The sequence below is a fragment of the Amia ocellicauda genome, chromosome 18, assembly GCF_036373705.1.
Source record: "Amia ocellicauda isolate fAmiCal2 chromosome 18, fAmiCal2.hap1, whole genome shotgun sequence".
NCBI classification, from domain to species: domain Eukaryota; kingdom Metazoa; phylum Chordata; class Actinopteri; order Amiiformes; family Amiidae; genus Amia; species Amia ocellicauda.
This window is the reverse complement of record NC_089867.1, coordinates 11,849,903-11,865,660: the sequence shown is the minus strand read 5'-3', so window position 1 is coordinate 11,865,660 and position 15,758 is coordinate 11,849,903. Positions and strand designations below refer to the sequence as shown.

At 36.9% G+C, this 15,758-nt stretch overlaps 1 protein-coding gene across 2 annotated transcripts in view; it reads left to right on the top strand.

The window, feature by feature from the left end:
• Positions 1-982: 982 nt before the first annotated feature.
• Positions 983-15,758, top strand: part of rbms3 (RNA binding motif, single stranded interacting protein) — a 220,201-nt gene continuing 205,425 nt past the window's right edge. Inside the window, exon 1 of one of the 2 annotated variants that reach the window (XM_066691285.1) lies at positions 983-1,976. In XM_066691285.1, coding sequence (XP_066547382.1) covers positions 1,902-1,976 — 75 coding nt within the window. In that variant the 5' untranslated portion in view covers positions 983-1,901. The remainder of the gene's footprint in view (positions 1,977-15,758) is intronic. The other variant, XM_066691284.1, reaches the window with a different exon arrangement.

Below are 15,758 nucleotides of genomic sequence, written 5' to 3'. Positions count from 1 at the left end.
GAAGACCTTTTGTATTTTCCACTCCATTAAGGATGAGTGAATAGGTACATTATTGGCAACAGATGTTTTTATCTGTGTGTTATATGAATTTTATATGAATTGTGTTGGGAGTTGGGAAAATCATAAATGGATTTCAATATACTGGCCTAATGGAGATCCCTACTTAGATGTGGTTGTGAATAAATAATAAGTACAGGCTTTCTGCAAGTATGTCCACCATAATATCGAAATCCCAAACCTGTAGAGTCTGGTCATGTGGTCATTCTGGACATTATCAAGCATGAAGTTAAACCAGTTCAAGAAAATATAAAAACAAGTTTTATTAGCTTCCTATTGATATGCTTTCTGACTGTTTTCTCTTTACAGACAGAAGTTGATTTCAGAAGAAGGAAGCCATTAGTGGTTTCAACTTGATGACTTTTAGTGCACAGTATGCCCTTGTCCCCATGAGGCTATGCAACCGTACTTTTAATTTTGCTAATTTAAGTGCCATGGCCTGGGAGTTACATTCAATAGAATTTGTTTAATAGCTTCATAGTTACCTTGTATTTAGACTATAGATTCATAGCTGCTCACCTTACTATCAGTGTCTGGTAATGTAAAAAAAAACACATTGATGTTTTGGTGATCTAGTCCTTTTAACATACAGAATAAACCAGTAATGGTTAGGAAATTAGGTTTATAGCTTCTCCGATAGAATGAGAGGGAGACTTTCTGGTTAAGGAATTAGGTTTATAGCAACTGTGAGAGAGAGAGAGAGAGAGAGAGAGAGAGAGAGAGAGGGAGTGAAGGGTGATCTTAAGGAAGGAGAGAAGTGAGTCCACTGGCTGCCAGTAGAGGGAATCAGGCTCCTTGTGTAGCTGCTCACAGGCAGACAGGCGGCTAGAGCGAAGGCAGGCGAGATTCAGGGCTTCTTCTGCTTGGAAATACTGCAGCCTTCTGGACTGCGTCTGTCTCTCGAGGGAGAGGCGGCCCAAGTCCCTCCTCCTGGCTGGGAAGGAGGTGGTCTGAATGAAATACAAGACAAGCCCTAAGCACCATGTCACTGTGTGGAGGAGACAGCAGCAAATAGACTGAGAAAGGCTGTGGGGAGGAGTAAAAAAAAAAAAAAAAAAAAGAGCAGATAGAAGGAAAGAAAGAAATAAGAAGCCTGGACTGCAGAGATTTGTTTCTAACACCTAGGATTTTTGGTCTACAATTTCATTCCACTAACTAATTGGAGTTGTATTGTTGTTGTTTTTTTTTTGTTTTTTTTTTAGATTGTTGTTTTGTTTTTAGTTTTTGCTGAACAGAACTACTGCAACTACTACCACTAGAACTACTACTATTGCATTTTTCTCTTCCTTTTTTCCTCCCAAGTGCGTGCATCTGTCAGTGTGCATGTGTGGATATCTGAAAACATCGGGACAGTACAGCACTCTGCAGCTAGGATCACAATACAAGCAGAGAGAGAGAGCGAGCGAGAGAGAGAGAGAGAGAGAGGGGCTGGAACTGAGGAATGAGCAAGGAAGCGAGCGAGCGAGCAAGCCGGCTTTTTAGAGAAGTGAGAATTAACCCCCCCCTCTCCTTCTCTCCTCTCCTCTAACGATTCCACCACCACCACCACAACCTCCTCCTGTTCCTCTTCCTCCTCCTCCTCCTCCTTTTTCTTCTTCTTCTTCATCATCTTATTCTCCTTCTTCTTCTCCTCCGCTCTCCACCTCACATCAGGGGGGGAAATCTCAGAGAAATCGAGAAATTAAGCCGTGTTGAAACTAGTGAGCAAGAGAAGGCAAAGAAGTCCAGAGCGCCTCATCTGTCTTCCTACACTGTGAGGGATAGTGCTGTACCGAGGAAGAAGGGCCTGGGGCACTAAACACTGTCAGCGAGTTCCCTGCGTCGGAGATAAAGATTCCAGCTACATGGGCAAACGTTTGGAACAGCAACCAATGTACCCTCAGTACACCTACTATTATCCTCATTATCTTCAGACCAAGGTATGATGCTCTACATCATTCTTCTGCTGTGTGTGACCATTACCCCTGATATTATGTCATTGTCCCCTTATTGAATGATGGATCGGCAGTGTAATAGCCAGTGCAATTAAATTAAGCTCTTTGTTTTCATGATTGTGATTTATTTTGTGTTTTTTACGGGTGTTCGTATTTAATAACACCCCTCCCCTGTTTTTCTGTTTGTTCTGGAAGCCTGAAACGTTTAGTGGATGAAGCCCGGTTAGAAAACCGAGAGCAGGAGGTCGGAATGTGTCGTAATCTACTTCTTAAAGCTCGGTTTGTTAATTGAGACGTTGCTTGGATATTATTGTGTGTATATTGGTTTTGAAAAGGAGTGATTTCTTTTTTTTTAAACTGTCATAACCGAGAAATCATGAAAGTCAGCCAACTCTCTCACTTTTTCCTTTCTTTTTAATTCGTGCTTTTTCTTTCCCCGCATGCTGTCAAGACTGCTAGCCGACCGAGTAGTGACATTAACCAGGTGGCGTGTTTGTTTTATCTGGCGTTTATAATGCATGCTGGGGTATGAAAGAGGAAACGGAGGTTTTGCCTCTTTAATTGAACACAGAGGAGCCGGGTGTAGAAAACTTCAGCATCCTCGAAGGTTTCAGGTTGATTGGGAGTCAATCACAGCCCAGCACCCCACCCCGTCCTCCACATGTGACTGTAAAGTAGTGCACAATTCAAGCCTCTTCTGGGGTTCAACAGAGGCAAGGCCCGGCCTCTTTACCAAGGCATTCCCAAATGCAACTGCTAACCTTTTCCCCTTGATTTATAGTTTAATACATTTACTCCAGTGCTGCCCAGCTTCACTCTCGGAGTCACCGTACAGCTGAGGTCCTCACAATCACAACGTGCACTTCAGCTCCCCTCGCTGCAACAGGCATTTTACCAATCATTTACCTTTTTTTTTTTTTGTTCCCTTCAAGGTCGATTCAAATTGAATTTTTCCTCTGTAAGGTTTAGTATATTCCCAAGTGCAACCAGGATGGCTCTTGCATGATATGATATGTTTTCTTAACCCCCAACCCTTTGGGCACCAGACACCAAGCAGAGTGAATAATAACGCATTATTAAACTGCATTAAAGTCAGTTTATTTGTAATAGAAACCATTTTTGTTTCTTCCTTTCGAGCAGAACACTTTTCTAACATTGCAGGAGCATTTTTGGGGATAACACACTCCCATCTCTTTAAGTGTTAGTGGAGCCATAGCATTGTCCACTTGGCCACTAATGATTATTGATTGAGAGTTTATAAGAATGGAGGAAGGAGCTTTAGTGGGATTTTGTGTTGTATCAAATTGCAGTCGTTTAGATTTTCACATCCTTGCTGTTAATATTCTGAAGACATGTACAGGGGGTTTTCCTTGTAAGGCTTGGTTGTAGATGTAGATGTCTTCTTATTAATCTTAATCTCAAAATGCTTGGAAAGGGGATTTATTTCACGGAGGGGAAATCAATCATGAAGAAAAAATAGCTGACACAAAATCATTCGTGGTACGGCAATGTTAAACTGTGTCGTATTGTGTTTTTTTTTTAATATATTGTCCCGACAGAAAAATAGAAATTATCAAGTTTTTTATCTTTATTAAAAGTACAGAGTAATAGAAAAAAAGACATCTGGATTTTATTATAATAAAAGGAGCTATCTTGAGGGTTTCATGCTGTCTAATGTTTGAAGCTGACAGAATCTTAATGAAAGAAACATACAGGGAAGCATCTGTTATTTTAATGGCACAGAAAACTTGGAAGTTTTTTGCCACACTCACACTTTGACGCTGAATAGTTCGGAAAGGTAATAAATTGAAGTCAAAATTAGATGAAACAATATTTGTTCTCTTATTGATTAGTACAGTCAAGAGTGTGCAGCTTTTTAAGTGAAAAATATCGATTTCTAGGAGTTCATTTTTGTGCGATTGTTTTATAAGAACTGCTCATCAGCCGAGTCTAATACCGGGCTTTGAGAAAATAAAAGAAACAAATTGTGTTTGTAAAAGCCGGCTGAACTTTGACAGTCAAGTATTAACTTTTCTGTATCACTTACTGAAAAGCGTGAATGTTAAGTTAATTTATTTATTTTGTCATGACCTGGGGTAGCCTTAAAGATTAAAAAAAAAAAAAAAAAACACAACACATGAAAGAAAGTAGTTTATAAACGTTCAAATTTGGATGTCAAATCTTTCTCCAGATGAATAATTAACAGCAGGGCTGATTGGTTCTGGCTCAGATTTCTGCTGTGGTTGAATTATGAGGAACAAAAGGGTCTGGGAGTGATAGCAATCAAAGAGCAGTTGTGCACAGGGATAGCTCAATAGAAAAGCACATTTTCACAAGCAGAGTAAATAATCATTAGGCAACAGTATGTCTGGCTGCCGATCTGTCATGTATTTCTGAGTATAAAGGGATTTTTGGTGAGTTGTAAATGTATACAGAATAGGTATAGAAATTCATACTGAAATTAGGCTTATTAAATAGATGCAGTTGCTCAGAAAATCATCCCCTTTAAAGCATTGTACCTTCATTATTTGCTAAGGCCAACTGCATACTTAATCCCTATAGTAATACCAAATGGAAAAAGAAAAGCAGGTAAGGGGTCTTTTTTATTTTATGGTTCCAGTGTTTTTATTTTTTTTTGAGCCCATCAATAATTAAGTACTTCACTAATAGTCAATGTTTGGTAATTTATATCAAGGAGTCTGTATTGTACCAAAGGCAGATGAAATAACTGAAATATATTAAATATGCTTTTGCTGATAGTGTTTATAAAACATACATTATTTGTAATGTTATGAATAATTAAATGTACATGAAAAGCACACAGAAAGTAGCATCTTTGATCCATTATTAGGCATGTATCAAGCTTGACAACTAGAATTAAATATGTAGTTCACTACTTGGAAAGCCTTTATTGTTATAGATATGTGTTATCTGTTATTCAAATTTCGAGGTTAGCTTTCCATAAAACCGTTAAGACATTCACAACATGTTTATGGTACCAACAGTTTAATTAGCTAATTAAGTTCACAATTATATTTTTAATAATTAGTGCTATCGATAATATCATTATCTCTGCATCCCTATACCTAATCTATCTCTGCTTAGCAAAGTATGTTTGTACGTTTGGCACAAAAGTAACTTCTTAAATTTCACTGAGCTTTTTAGCTGTAATTAGTCACAATCAAGATACATAACATAAACATAATACTGGATTCTTAAGTGATACCAAATATTAATCAATCAAGATGAATTCCAGAAGTGCCCCCAATTCATCGAATCTAAGCTTTAGTGATAATTACAATCTTATTAATTAGACTGATCTGTCTAGTCCCATATCCTCCATGAATCATGAAATCTTATTTAGTCGTGTGTTAAACGTAACAGTTTAAACTATTTGAATTCCATATATATATATATATATATATATATATATATATATATATATATTGTTACAAAATAGATTGGAATTTATTTTTATTTTTAAAATTATTATATGATTGTAGGTTTGTCTCACAGCATATTTCAATAAAGGTAATTATTTTTAATGGGATGGTGGAAATAGCCACATGTACATCATTTTGCCAACAAAAACAGTTTTTTCAAGTCATAGACTATATAAAATAGATTTATGAAAAAACTAAGGTCACAAGTATAAGAGAATTAAAAATATCTTCCAAGAAATGTAGTCCCAATTAATTCCATCCACAGTAACAATTTATTTTGTTACCTACTTTTTTCAAGAATCTTCTGGAAAATGAGACAGCATTGCCTTTTGAAATGCTTTAGGAAGCTTTTTAAAGATGGCCTAATGAGACATTAAAGTGTTCCCTTGGCAAAGAAAGTGGTAATTCATCAAAGAATGTGAAAACTCAGAAAGTGAAAGAGTAAAGTTAGAAAAGGAGAATCTAGTTTGAAATCTGTTGACACCTATAATGACCTACAAGTAAGGTCATGTTTTATTTATCATAAAGAGTAAATAATTATAAAAAATGAAAAGTTAATGAAGCAAATAAGACAGAGTTCAGACGGAAAAGTTCAACAAAAGTTAGTGGAATTCTAAATTAAAGGAAGACGACATTGGTTGTTAAGAATGTCATCCATTGTATTTTTGAAATTGTAATTCTGTATGTGTGTGTAATGCCCTTTTCATAGTAATTTATAATTAAAAAAAAAAATGTTGGGAATGCTAAGTGGAAAAAAAAAGCAGCTAAATAAAACTGCTAAGTAATTGGTGAAAAAGATGACAATTGAATTGCGTGTTGTGAGCCAAAGAAAAGCAAAATAGAAATATCAGTTCATTATGGCAAGACCTTTCTGTGAAAAAAGCTATGAGCTGGTGAGCCATGAAAAACTGTGATTGTGTACCTGTAATATGATCAGTGTTTGCTGTTTAATCTCAATGAAGTAGACCATTTTCAAAAGCAAGGGGCTCGATCGGTGACGTGTGCAGGGAGGAAGAAAAGAAACTCAATCAACACAGATAACCTGATTCATATAACCATACATTCCTCTCCTGGCAGAGCACAAGAATGATGAGGTGGCTGGAGAAGCTGAATTATCATTTCACAAAGAGTTAGCAGATCAATGTGTCATGAGCTGGAAGTCACTGTGCCGCCACGGCCGCCGTGTGTAGAAAGGTTAGCTCACCGGCCTCTCCAAACCTTTTCATCAGCAAAGACCAGGCGCTGTATCTGGCTCAGGTCACTGGCCAGGTGCTCTGGCTTCCCGTCTGTGTACTCAATGGATGTTAGTCCTTATAATAGATCCAGCGTGCCTGGGATCACTAGGAATGGATACCAAATTACTTCATCTTTTGCTGACTGGGTGGCTCCTGACCTCAGGGTATTTGATTGTAACATCTGTTTCAGTCCTTTGTAAGGCACATGTGGGCATGTGTCCTTTTAGTTTTTTTGTTTTCTTCTTTTTTGATTGAAGAATGAAAAAAAAAAAAGTAAATGAAAACAACGTCTGCATGTCTGGAGGACTTTTCCGGTGTCTTTCGATTGCATCGTATTATTCCGCATTCAGGTTTGCCTTCACTTCATAAAGTTGAGCTGGAAGAAATGCTTTGGGGCTGATGATGTGCAAGGGGCTACGTTAAAACAAAGTTTTATATCCATGTGAGTTTATTTGTATACACTCTTAATTGAGAAGTATACATTAATGCATTAAGTGAAAACAAATAAGTATGGTTCAAATTAAGATGTTCTTTACAACATGAGCTTAAATGTATAATACAGCAGTAAACAAGGCAGCAAAAAAAGCAGAGCAAATATCTATGATTTCTTTATTTTCCTATGTGGCGATAGAGGGAAAAATCAATTAATCTGAACCAGTTATTGTAACACATCAGCACAGATCAAGTTTGATGCAAAGTTTAAATATGGCAAGGGAACAGTCGCACTTAGATTGGCAACTTTTACAGCTGTCACTCTCGCGCGCTCTCTTTTCTCACAAGTTATTAAGGTAGCCCCCCTATTGTGTGCTCCGCTTTCAATCAGACCCCATTTTAGCTTACTCCCTGCATTTCATGCCTTTGCCATCTGGAAATACATAAGGCTTTCATGAAAGGTATTCAAAATAGCAGGCAGATCTGACTGGCCCTCGTCGCTTTGTGCTGTTTGGCTTGCGTCTGGTGCCCAGTGTGAAGAAAGGGTCAGGTGCGAGGAACACTTCATCAAGCTCTCACTGATTTCAGGCACCGTTTCCAGCAATCTGGACATTGGAGTGGGGCCCGGGCTTTAAAGGGAAAGTGCTACCTGTGTGATCTGGTAAAAGTGTACTGTTATTCAAGGGGTGAGTTAAACACTGCCCCTCCCATCCCCCAGCATTGATTCCTTCATAATTGGCGGTTTGCTTTTAATTATATTCCTACGTAGGTACATATTAAAGAAATGCAACTAACAACCTATTTTATTGAAGCTGTGTCATTCTGGCAGCAATAGAACTTGCTGAACAACTTGGTTTGTTTCTCAGTATAGTTTGTGAGGGTAGGGTTACGTTGGGAATAGTGAGTATGTGAATATATTAATAAAGCTTGGCAAAATCTGGACCTGTTTTAGAGCTAGATCTTGACTTGGTTTTGGCTCTATAACATTTTAGTCTGGAGTGAAGAAGACTAGACTAGAATGTTCATGGGACTCCCAAGGGGCAGGCCCTGACTATTATACTTTTTAATGTACAGTAGCTTATGTCTGGAGATTTATTGGCAGACTGATTATAGAAGGGAGTGGTCCTGTTACAAGTGGAGTTCTTAAATCCCTGTTGGAGTTCTTGCGTTTAAATATTTAATGAAGAGCCACTTTTGTAAAACCAAAGAGATGGATTTTTTGCTTTTATGACTGAAAAAGCTACCCTTTAGTTGCTTTGATAATATCTCTTGAAGTGCTTCCTTAAGTCGGTGGGTTTATCCCTGATGATAAATGATTGGGAGCATAAATAACCTTTCGCCATTTTAAGAGTTTCCATATTAGTATAGGGACCGATTTACTATTCCTTTCATTGTAATGGGTCCTAGATCGCACCGCGGGTCTGTGCAGTACCCTGTGTGTCTGGAGTCTCTGTCTTTGAAGTCTAAGGTGACTTGATAAATTAGGCAGAATATCTAATGGTCCAGTTCCCAGAGCAGGCTGGAATTCCAGGGACATTTCTGACTGTCTAATCAGACTGCATTATATGGGCCTTAATTAAATCCTAGTTTTGCATATTTTAAAAGGCAACACTTTCATTTTCATTTCATCCAGTCATTCCCCACCCCTCTTCGTTGTAAAACACATTAGGGGTTTTCTGTAGATCGTCCATTAACAGCAGATTGCAGATTGTGATAGTTCTCCTGAATGTTGTTTACAGAAGAACAATTTTTAATTTGTTATTCTTTCCTTCTTTCTTTTTGATTGACTGCTTTGGGGGACAGTATTCTATTAGCATAAAATTGATAACTGAAAATGTGAAAGTTCCCTCAAATCATTTCATTAAAAAAAATCCAATACAAATAATAAAAGCATCTTCTAATGTTTCATGCAAGAACCCCTATCTGATTAAATATTTCTGTCAAGATTTGTTTTTTCTCTGTATTGAATATGTAGACATTGCTAAAGCTGTAGTGAAATTCAGACTATTCTACACAATACAGACAAAATAAATTCTTTATAATAAAAGCCTGAGCCTCTGCTAGCCTCATACAAAGTTCACATTACAAAATATGATACTGTCCATGCTAATGAGATGCAACACACTTATGCAAAACCTCTAAAATTCCACTAATTTCTATACATAAAACATTATTTTGTCAACTGAATTAGAAAAGGCTTTTACTAAAACTCTTGTATACATATGCTTTAGGAGTTATTGCTAGTGTTATTCAGGTAAATCATAATGAAGTATAAAATAAAATAAATAAATAAATATCTCTACTGATTTAACCTAGTGGCTTTAACTGTTAAGCTTTAGCCCTGGCTGAGCTTACTGTAAGTAAATACTCTTTTGTGCTGGAACGGTCTAGCAATATTAATTTGCATACCTCTCATGATTTTATCAGAATAATTTACTTGGCAACTCCTGGACTAGACTATTTTTACCATTATAATGCTGAAAATATGGAACATGATTTATTTATGATTTAGATATTTGTTTGGTGTTTTTTGTTAAACATAACTGTAAAAGCCTGTTCTATAAGGGTCTGCTAATATGAGTTGGAATTGTGCATTACACAGGTAATTGTTGTGGTGTCTTACAACACTGTAATTGCAGCAACTGCAAGTAATAACCTGTTGTAATTACAACTGCAGACAAAGAGCTATGTTCATAACAGATAAGCCACAGGATGCTCCTGGATAAAAAGAGAGTCCACTAAAAGTGTAGGAACTTACTTACATAACCTTACTTACATAATATATATCTAACAGAAAACAATACAAAACTTAGACAGCCTATCTCTGATAAATTATTTTTAAAAACCCAATCCGATTTGTTTTCCTTTTACACAAAAGGAGTTCCAGGAGTAACACAGTGTTAATGCCCTGTTCTTATTTTGGAATTGTTAATACTCTTTTTATTATGGGAAATATATGTTCAGACCGCTTTCCAGGTTTGTAAATCATCAGGGGGAATAAAGAAAGCAAATCGTTCCACAATTCAAGTCTCTGCCGGGAGAAACCCAGTGTTGGTGAAACAGGTTTGGTTAGTCTAGTGCGGTATAGAGGAGTGTACCGGCCTGCTGTGCCTCAATGATGAGTATTTGGGTAACCTCCTTTTCACACGCTTCCAACTGCGTCCGCGATTAATACGGGCTTTGTCTGAACCCCTCACTTTTGGGGGGATAATGTGCTGATGCTTTTTGCTTGTAAGAGATATTTACTTAAGCCATAGAAACAGGCCTAGCTCCCTACAGGATTAGACTGCAAGGGACCACTGCCCCTTTGTGATACAGCAATAACCACATGAGAAAGTCATTTCTGTGCATTGATAATACCGTGCACCACGGCCTGTACATACATTTAACAAAGGTTTTCGTTTTGTTTTGTCCCTATCCGAACAAAACAGTCTTCCATTATTTTATTCCTTATTCTATATGAGATTACAAATATATTCATATATTCTATAATAAATGTATAGCTACTTCTACTTACTGTTCAGCAATACACTGGCCAAAATACACCAGACCTAACTCTATCCACCACTTCAACACACACACAGGCATGTGCAACACACACACTTCATTTATGTCCCTAGTATCTGGCAATAGTTAAATTAATTGTTCTTTAAATATCACTGTAGCTGTTGTTTCTAAATATGTCTGTGTAGATTGGAATGTATTTTAAAGTGCATCAAATAGTGCATCATTTTATGAGAACAGGGACTGGCATTTCCTGAATCACTCTCCGACTCCACTCTTTTTCCTGGATGCACTAGTGGAAACAGAGGGAGAGATTGGAAGAGATCTAGAAAAATAATCAATTGACCTTGAGTAAGAAAAACTTTTTTTTTTTTTAAATACAAGGCTACCTCATACGTCACCTGCTGTGTCTTGTTCTGTTTTCGTGGACTTCTGAATTGTGTCCCTGTGTTGTCTTCTAGGATGGGATGGCGATATTTGCAAGCTCATGATAGACTACTAAAACGTGTTATAATTTGTCTAATTTCAATACATCGCCTTTAATACTTTAATAGTAGAAATGTCTTTTCACCGAGACATTACAAAGAGTTAAAAAAAAAAAAAAATTGCATAAGTTTTCATTGCAGGGATATTTCTTTGTTGTTGTATTTTTTTTTAGGTCATCCATGTATTCTGGAGTTTAGAATTGCAAATCTGTGCTTCATTACAATGCAGTGTAAGGAGCAGACAGCCAATACAACATTGCAGCTTCTGAAACTGTTTGGCGTCTTGGTACTGAAAATGTGTCTTATGCCAAGGCAGTGTCTTTTTGCAAGTAAGCTTAAAACTTCACCAGTAAGCTTAGATGACTTTTTATACACTAGCTTAATCTAAATGCTTTCAGCTGCAGACAACTACACACAACTATTTTCCTGATATTCATTGTTGTTCTTCTCATCTTGAATGTCTGTCCCATTTCCTTGAATGTACATACAAAAAAAGACTGGTTAGAACAAATTATTTACCATCTTTATTCAATGATTGTTTAAGAGCATTTGAAACATGCATTCAGATCAACCAGACCTTCTTCTGCCCTTATGGTAAAACTAAGATTAAGGCATTAGATAACCAGACACGAGACACTTACAAATCACATTTTTATTGTATGAACTGAACACTTATTTAAACAAATTAAGTCAAAATCAACACCACCTGGCATCCATGCATGCATCCATAAATGTTTTCTGTCCATGGAAGCCAGACTTCTGCAAAATCAATCATGAAACCTTGCATCTTGAATGTAATTTGCACGATGTGAACAAAGTGAGTATAATGTAGTGGAAACCGAAGTTGGTTAAGCATTTATAGTCTATTTACAATAGAAACGTTATTCCCCATAGCAGTAATCTGATGTAGAGATTTCCTTTCAGGGTATGATAAATATACACATAGATATGCATTTTGACACAAGTGTTTTTATCACACTGAATCAGGATTTTGTAAATTACATAATTTATATATTACGTTTTTTCCCTTGGTTTAGAAAAGGTCTAAAGCATTTTCTTTTTGCTGCACCCAAACTCAGTAGAAACTTCCACGGTCTTGTAATAAGTCTAATGAAAGGGTACCTTGCTTTGTTAAAGATCCTCACCTGTCTAGCAGAGTCATGTTCTAGTTACAAAGAGCACAAAACCCCATTCCATTGCCTATCTATTTACTTTCTTTTTTTGTATTGGACAGTAATCACCATTGTTTTATTTTGAATATTCTCATGTGTTGCCGTTAGATTATTTACAGCATCATCGTCATCATTATTACGTCATGCAATCTGACTCGACTTGCAATATGAGAGCTATATAATCAGTGGAAGTTGCATATCACCTGCCTATAGTGTCAATATGATGTCGGCTTTATTGCTTTTCCTTAGTGCTGTGATAGCAGCTCACTAATGGATTTTGGATGATACAGGATTTTTCCTTCAGCATCACTATTTATTCTATTTTTCTTTTAGTTTTTCTACTTGTCATCACCCTGACCATTTTTTTGTTTTGTTTTTGTTTTGACCATTTCACCATGGTGTATTACCTCATATGACTTGCTGTGATTAATGACAGTAAATACATTATAACCTGATCCAGAGGAATTCACCAAGGTGAAAGTACCCAATCTGGTGGGCACTAATGGAATGATATAATGCTTGACAATATAAAGTTTCTAGCTGTCAAAATATATGCCGCAATTTTCTGATAAATATGTTGATATTAGGAGAAGGTCTTCCAGCTTTTCTTTATAAAATCGATACAATTACGGTAAAGTGTAAAAAGATGATGTCACAGTATAAATACAAAACCCCTTTTGCAGTTTTGTGTTGCAGCCACCGAGTAATTGATTGACTTCTGTTAATAAATCATTTTCAATCATGGTACATGTGTAATTTACCATATTGTTTGCTTTTTCATATACACGTGTGTGGTCAAACTATATTATGATTGGCTCTCAGCTTATACTGATATTTTCTTATCCACACTTCTGTTTATAGGATATCTCCGGGCCTCAGAGATATATTTGACGTATTTACAAACTGAACTGTAAACAAGTGGCTTCAGCAAAATCCGCGCGATTACAAACATTTCCTTGAACTACTCACAAAATGACACCCTCAAGTCTTAGATGAATGTGCTGTATCTACACCTGCAGTCCTCTGGACACCAAGAAAGTAACAAAGTGTGTGTAATGCCATGCAAGTTTCTGCTCGACTCCTAGTATCGTACATACAAATAATGCCAATAGCATCTCCGAGCCGGACACAACCAAAATGAAAATTCACTCTTCTTATAATATAATACAAATAATTGCGTGAATAAAACACTTTGACAATGTCGTTTCAGTCTCTGATGGAAATGTAACAGGCAAGCACCTCCAGTTTTTGTGTTTTATGTGGAATATATACTATGAATTCATCTTTAAGCAAACCTGTAATTTTTACTGTAACTTGACAGGACCAATGTACTATAAACACTGACCCAATCTGACCCCCTTTAAATAGAAACCATCGGAGTGGGATGCACAAGCTACAGACATGGCCGGGTAACATCATTACTATATTACTGTGCCGTGACAAGCCATCCTTTCTGTTCACAGCAGGCCCATACTATATAGACTTGTTGGTTACCATACAATACAATCTTATATCATGTAATAACATGCACAGTGACATCAACAAATATGTGAGTAAACAAAAACTTGTTGAGTGTTTTCAAACTGGTAGATTATGTATGTACAGAGCCATAGGTTGCACTAGATAGTGTGAAACCCGTGGGGGGAAAAAAAGCACAAAAAAACATAAATGACAAACAAATAACATACTGATTGACTCCATTAATATTTAAACAAAATGGGGGCGGTACAAAATGGAAATCCTATGCTGTGTTTTTCTTCTCAGATGTCGTTGAGTAATGGCGCAGCACTTGTAGCACACTGAACACGTCACTCTGAGCAGGTGTGTAGGGCTCTGTACATTATTGCCATCTCTGATCTGTCATCATCAGGTAATTTCCCCTTTCTCTGCATGTGGAGAGCCCGGTCTCGCTAACCCTATCCCGTCATGTTGGTGGTCTGAAAGTGCTGGTAAAGCATTCCTGAGATTATGCTAGAGGGAAGTGATAACTCAGGGTGGCAGGCGGGATAGCTCCACAGTGGATTGTTAAAGGGGAATTTCCAGGCTGCTCAGGCCAAGTCACTGCAGGGGAAGGGCCTAATTTGAGCTTTTCATACTGTCTTTTGACATCCAAGGATGGGACTAATGAAACAAAAGCTATAGAGACATGCATGCATGCACGCACACTTGTGTTGCAAAACTGTGCTGTGAAGAATTATGAAAGGGGCTGGATTCTGTACCAGTGTGGACAATGATATTCTGTAATGTTGTTATGCCAGACACATGAGGTCAGCATGACTTGTTTGCCAATTACACATTATATACCACTACTGTGGTCAATTGCAGCCACATTTATGACAAGCTTGGATGTGTAAAATCAATGGTTCATTCCAGTTAAAACAACACACGTGATCCACACTTACATAGAATTCATTATAACAGCAACTAAGAATGTGAATATACCTGTCAGCCCATCACCAGAAATCTAGAGAAAAATGCCAGATGCTCAAAATATCCTCATATTTGATTTCACCTAAATATTTAGTTTCATTATTTTCTTTTAGAACAAAGAAAAAATTAAGACATAGCCATGCAAAGAGAGAGTCTCTGAAATTCTGCCAGGCTTTTGCCATATTGTGTGGCTAACGTCTGGCATTATTGAACAGGGTATAGTCAAGACTGTTGTGTTTATAACCTAAGTAACTGTAGACTATGATGGCAAGCAAATCCATTTAGAAGAATTTAAGTCCAGTTCCAACACGGTCAAAGGAAATGTTTTGTAGTGTATTCTTGAGCTCTCTTCCATCCCCCAGCAAATCACAATTTAGAAAACATTTAAGCTGTCCTTTAACTTGCCTCCTGTCTTAAAAATAAATAATTAATTTGATCAAGCTGCCTTTCTATTTTATTCCTTTTAGTCTTGAGATCAGACCTGTTCCTTTGTGATTGTGCTGTCATTTCCATTCTTTTTTGAGGCACAGAATAAGCTATTAAAGGTCAGGACACAATTGTCGTACAGCAAGTATGACCTCTGAATATTTTTTCAACACTGTGTTTGGAAAATGTTAGTATTTATCATCAGAAGATACAAATAAATGATACTTTTTGTATTTGTTCGATGTCCTTAGGAGTGCAATCCAATGTGTGCAGTTATTACATATAGAAAACCAGCATAGTCTAATGGTAATTTTCAATCCTGCGAGTGTCTCTCGTGCAAGGTATACATTGATTAATTCTAGTTCATGGCTTCTATTGTAAAGGCTATGTTAGTAAATGATATGTTGAAAGCAAAAGCTAGTAACAAGAGACTGTCCAGATCTTATTACATTTTCTACATTTCCATTAAATCTGCTTTAATGAAAGATTTTAATAATCAAATTGCTCAGGTGAAAAAAAAAATTTCTCATACTTAACCTTATGATGCAAGGCATAATTATAACATTTAGAAGCAATGTTATCATTATATGTTGGACCATTTCAATTTACTTTCACTACCTCCCTTACCACAAATGAGGAT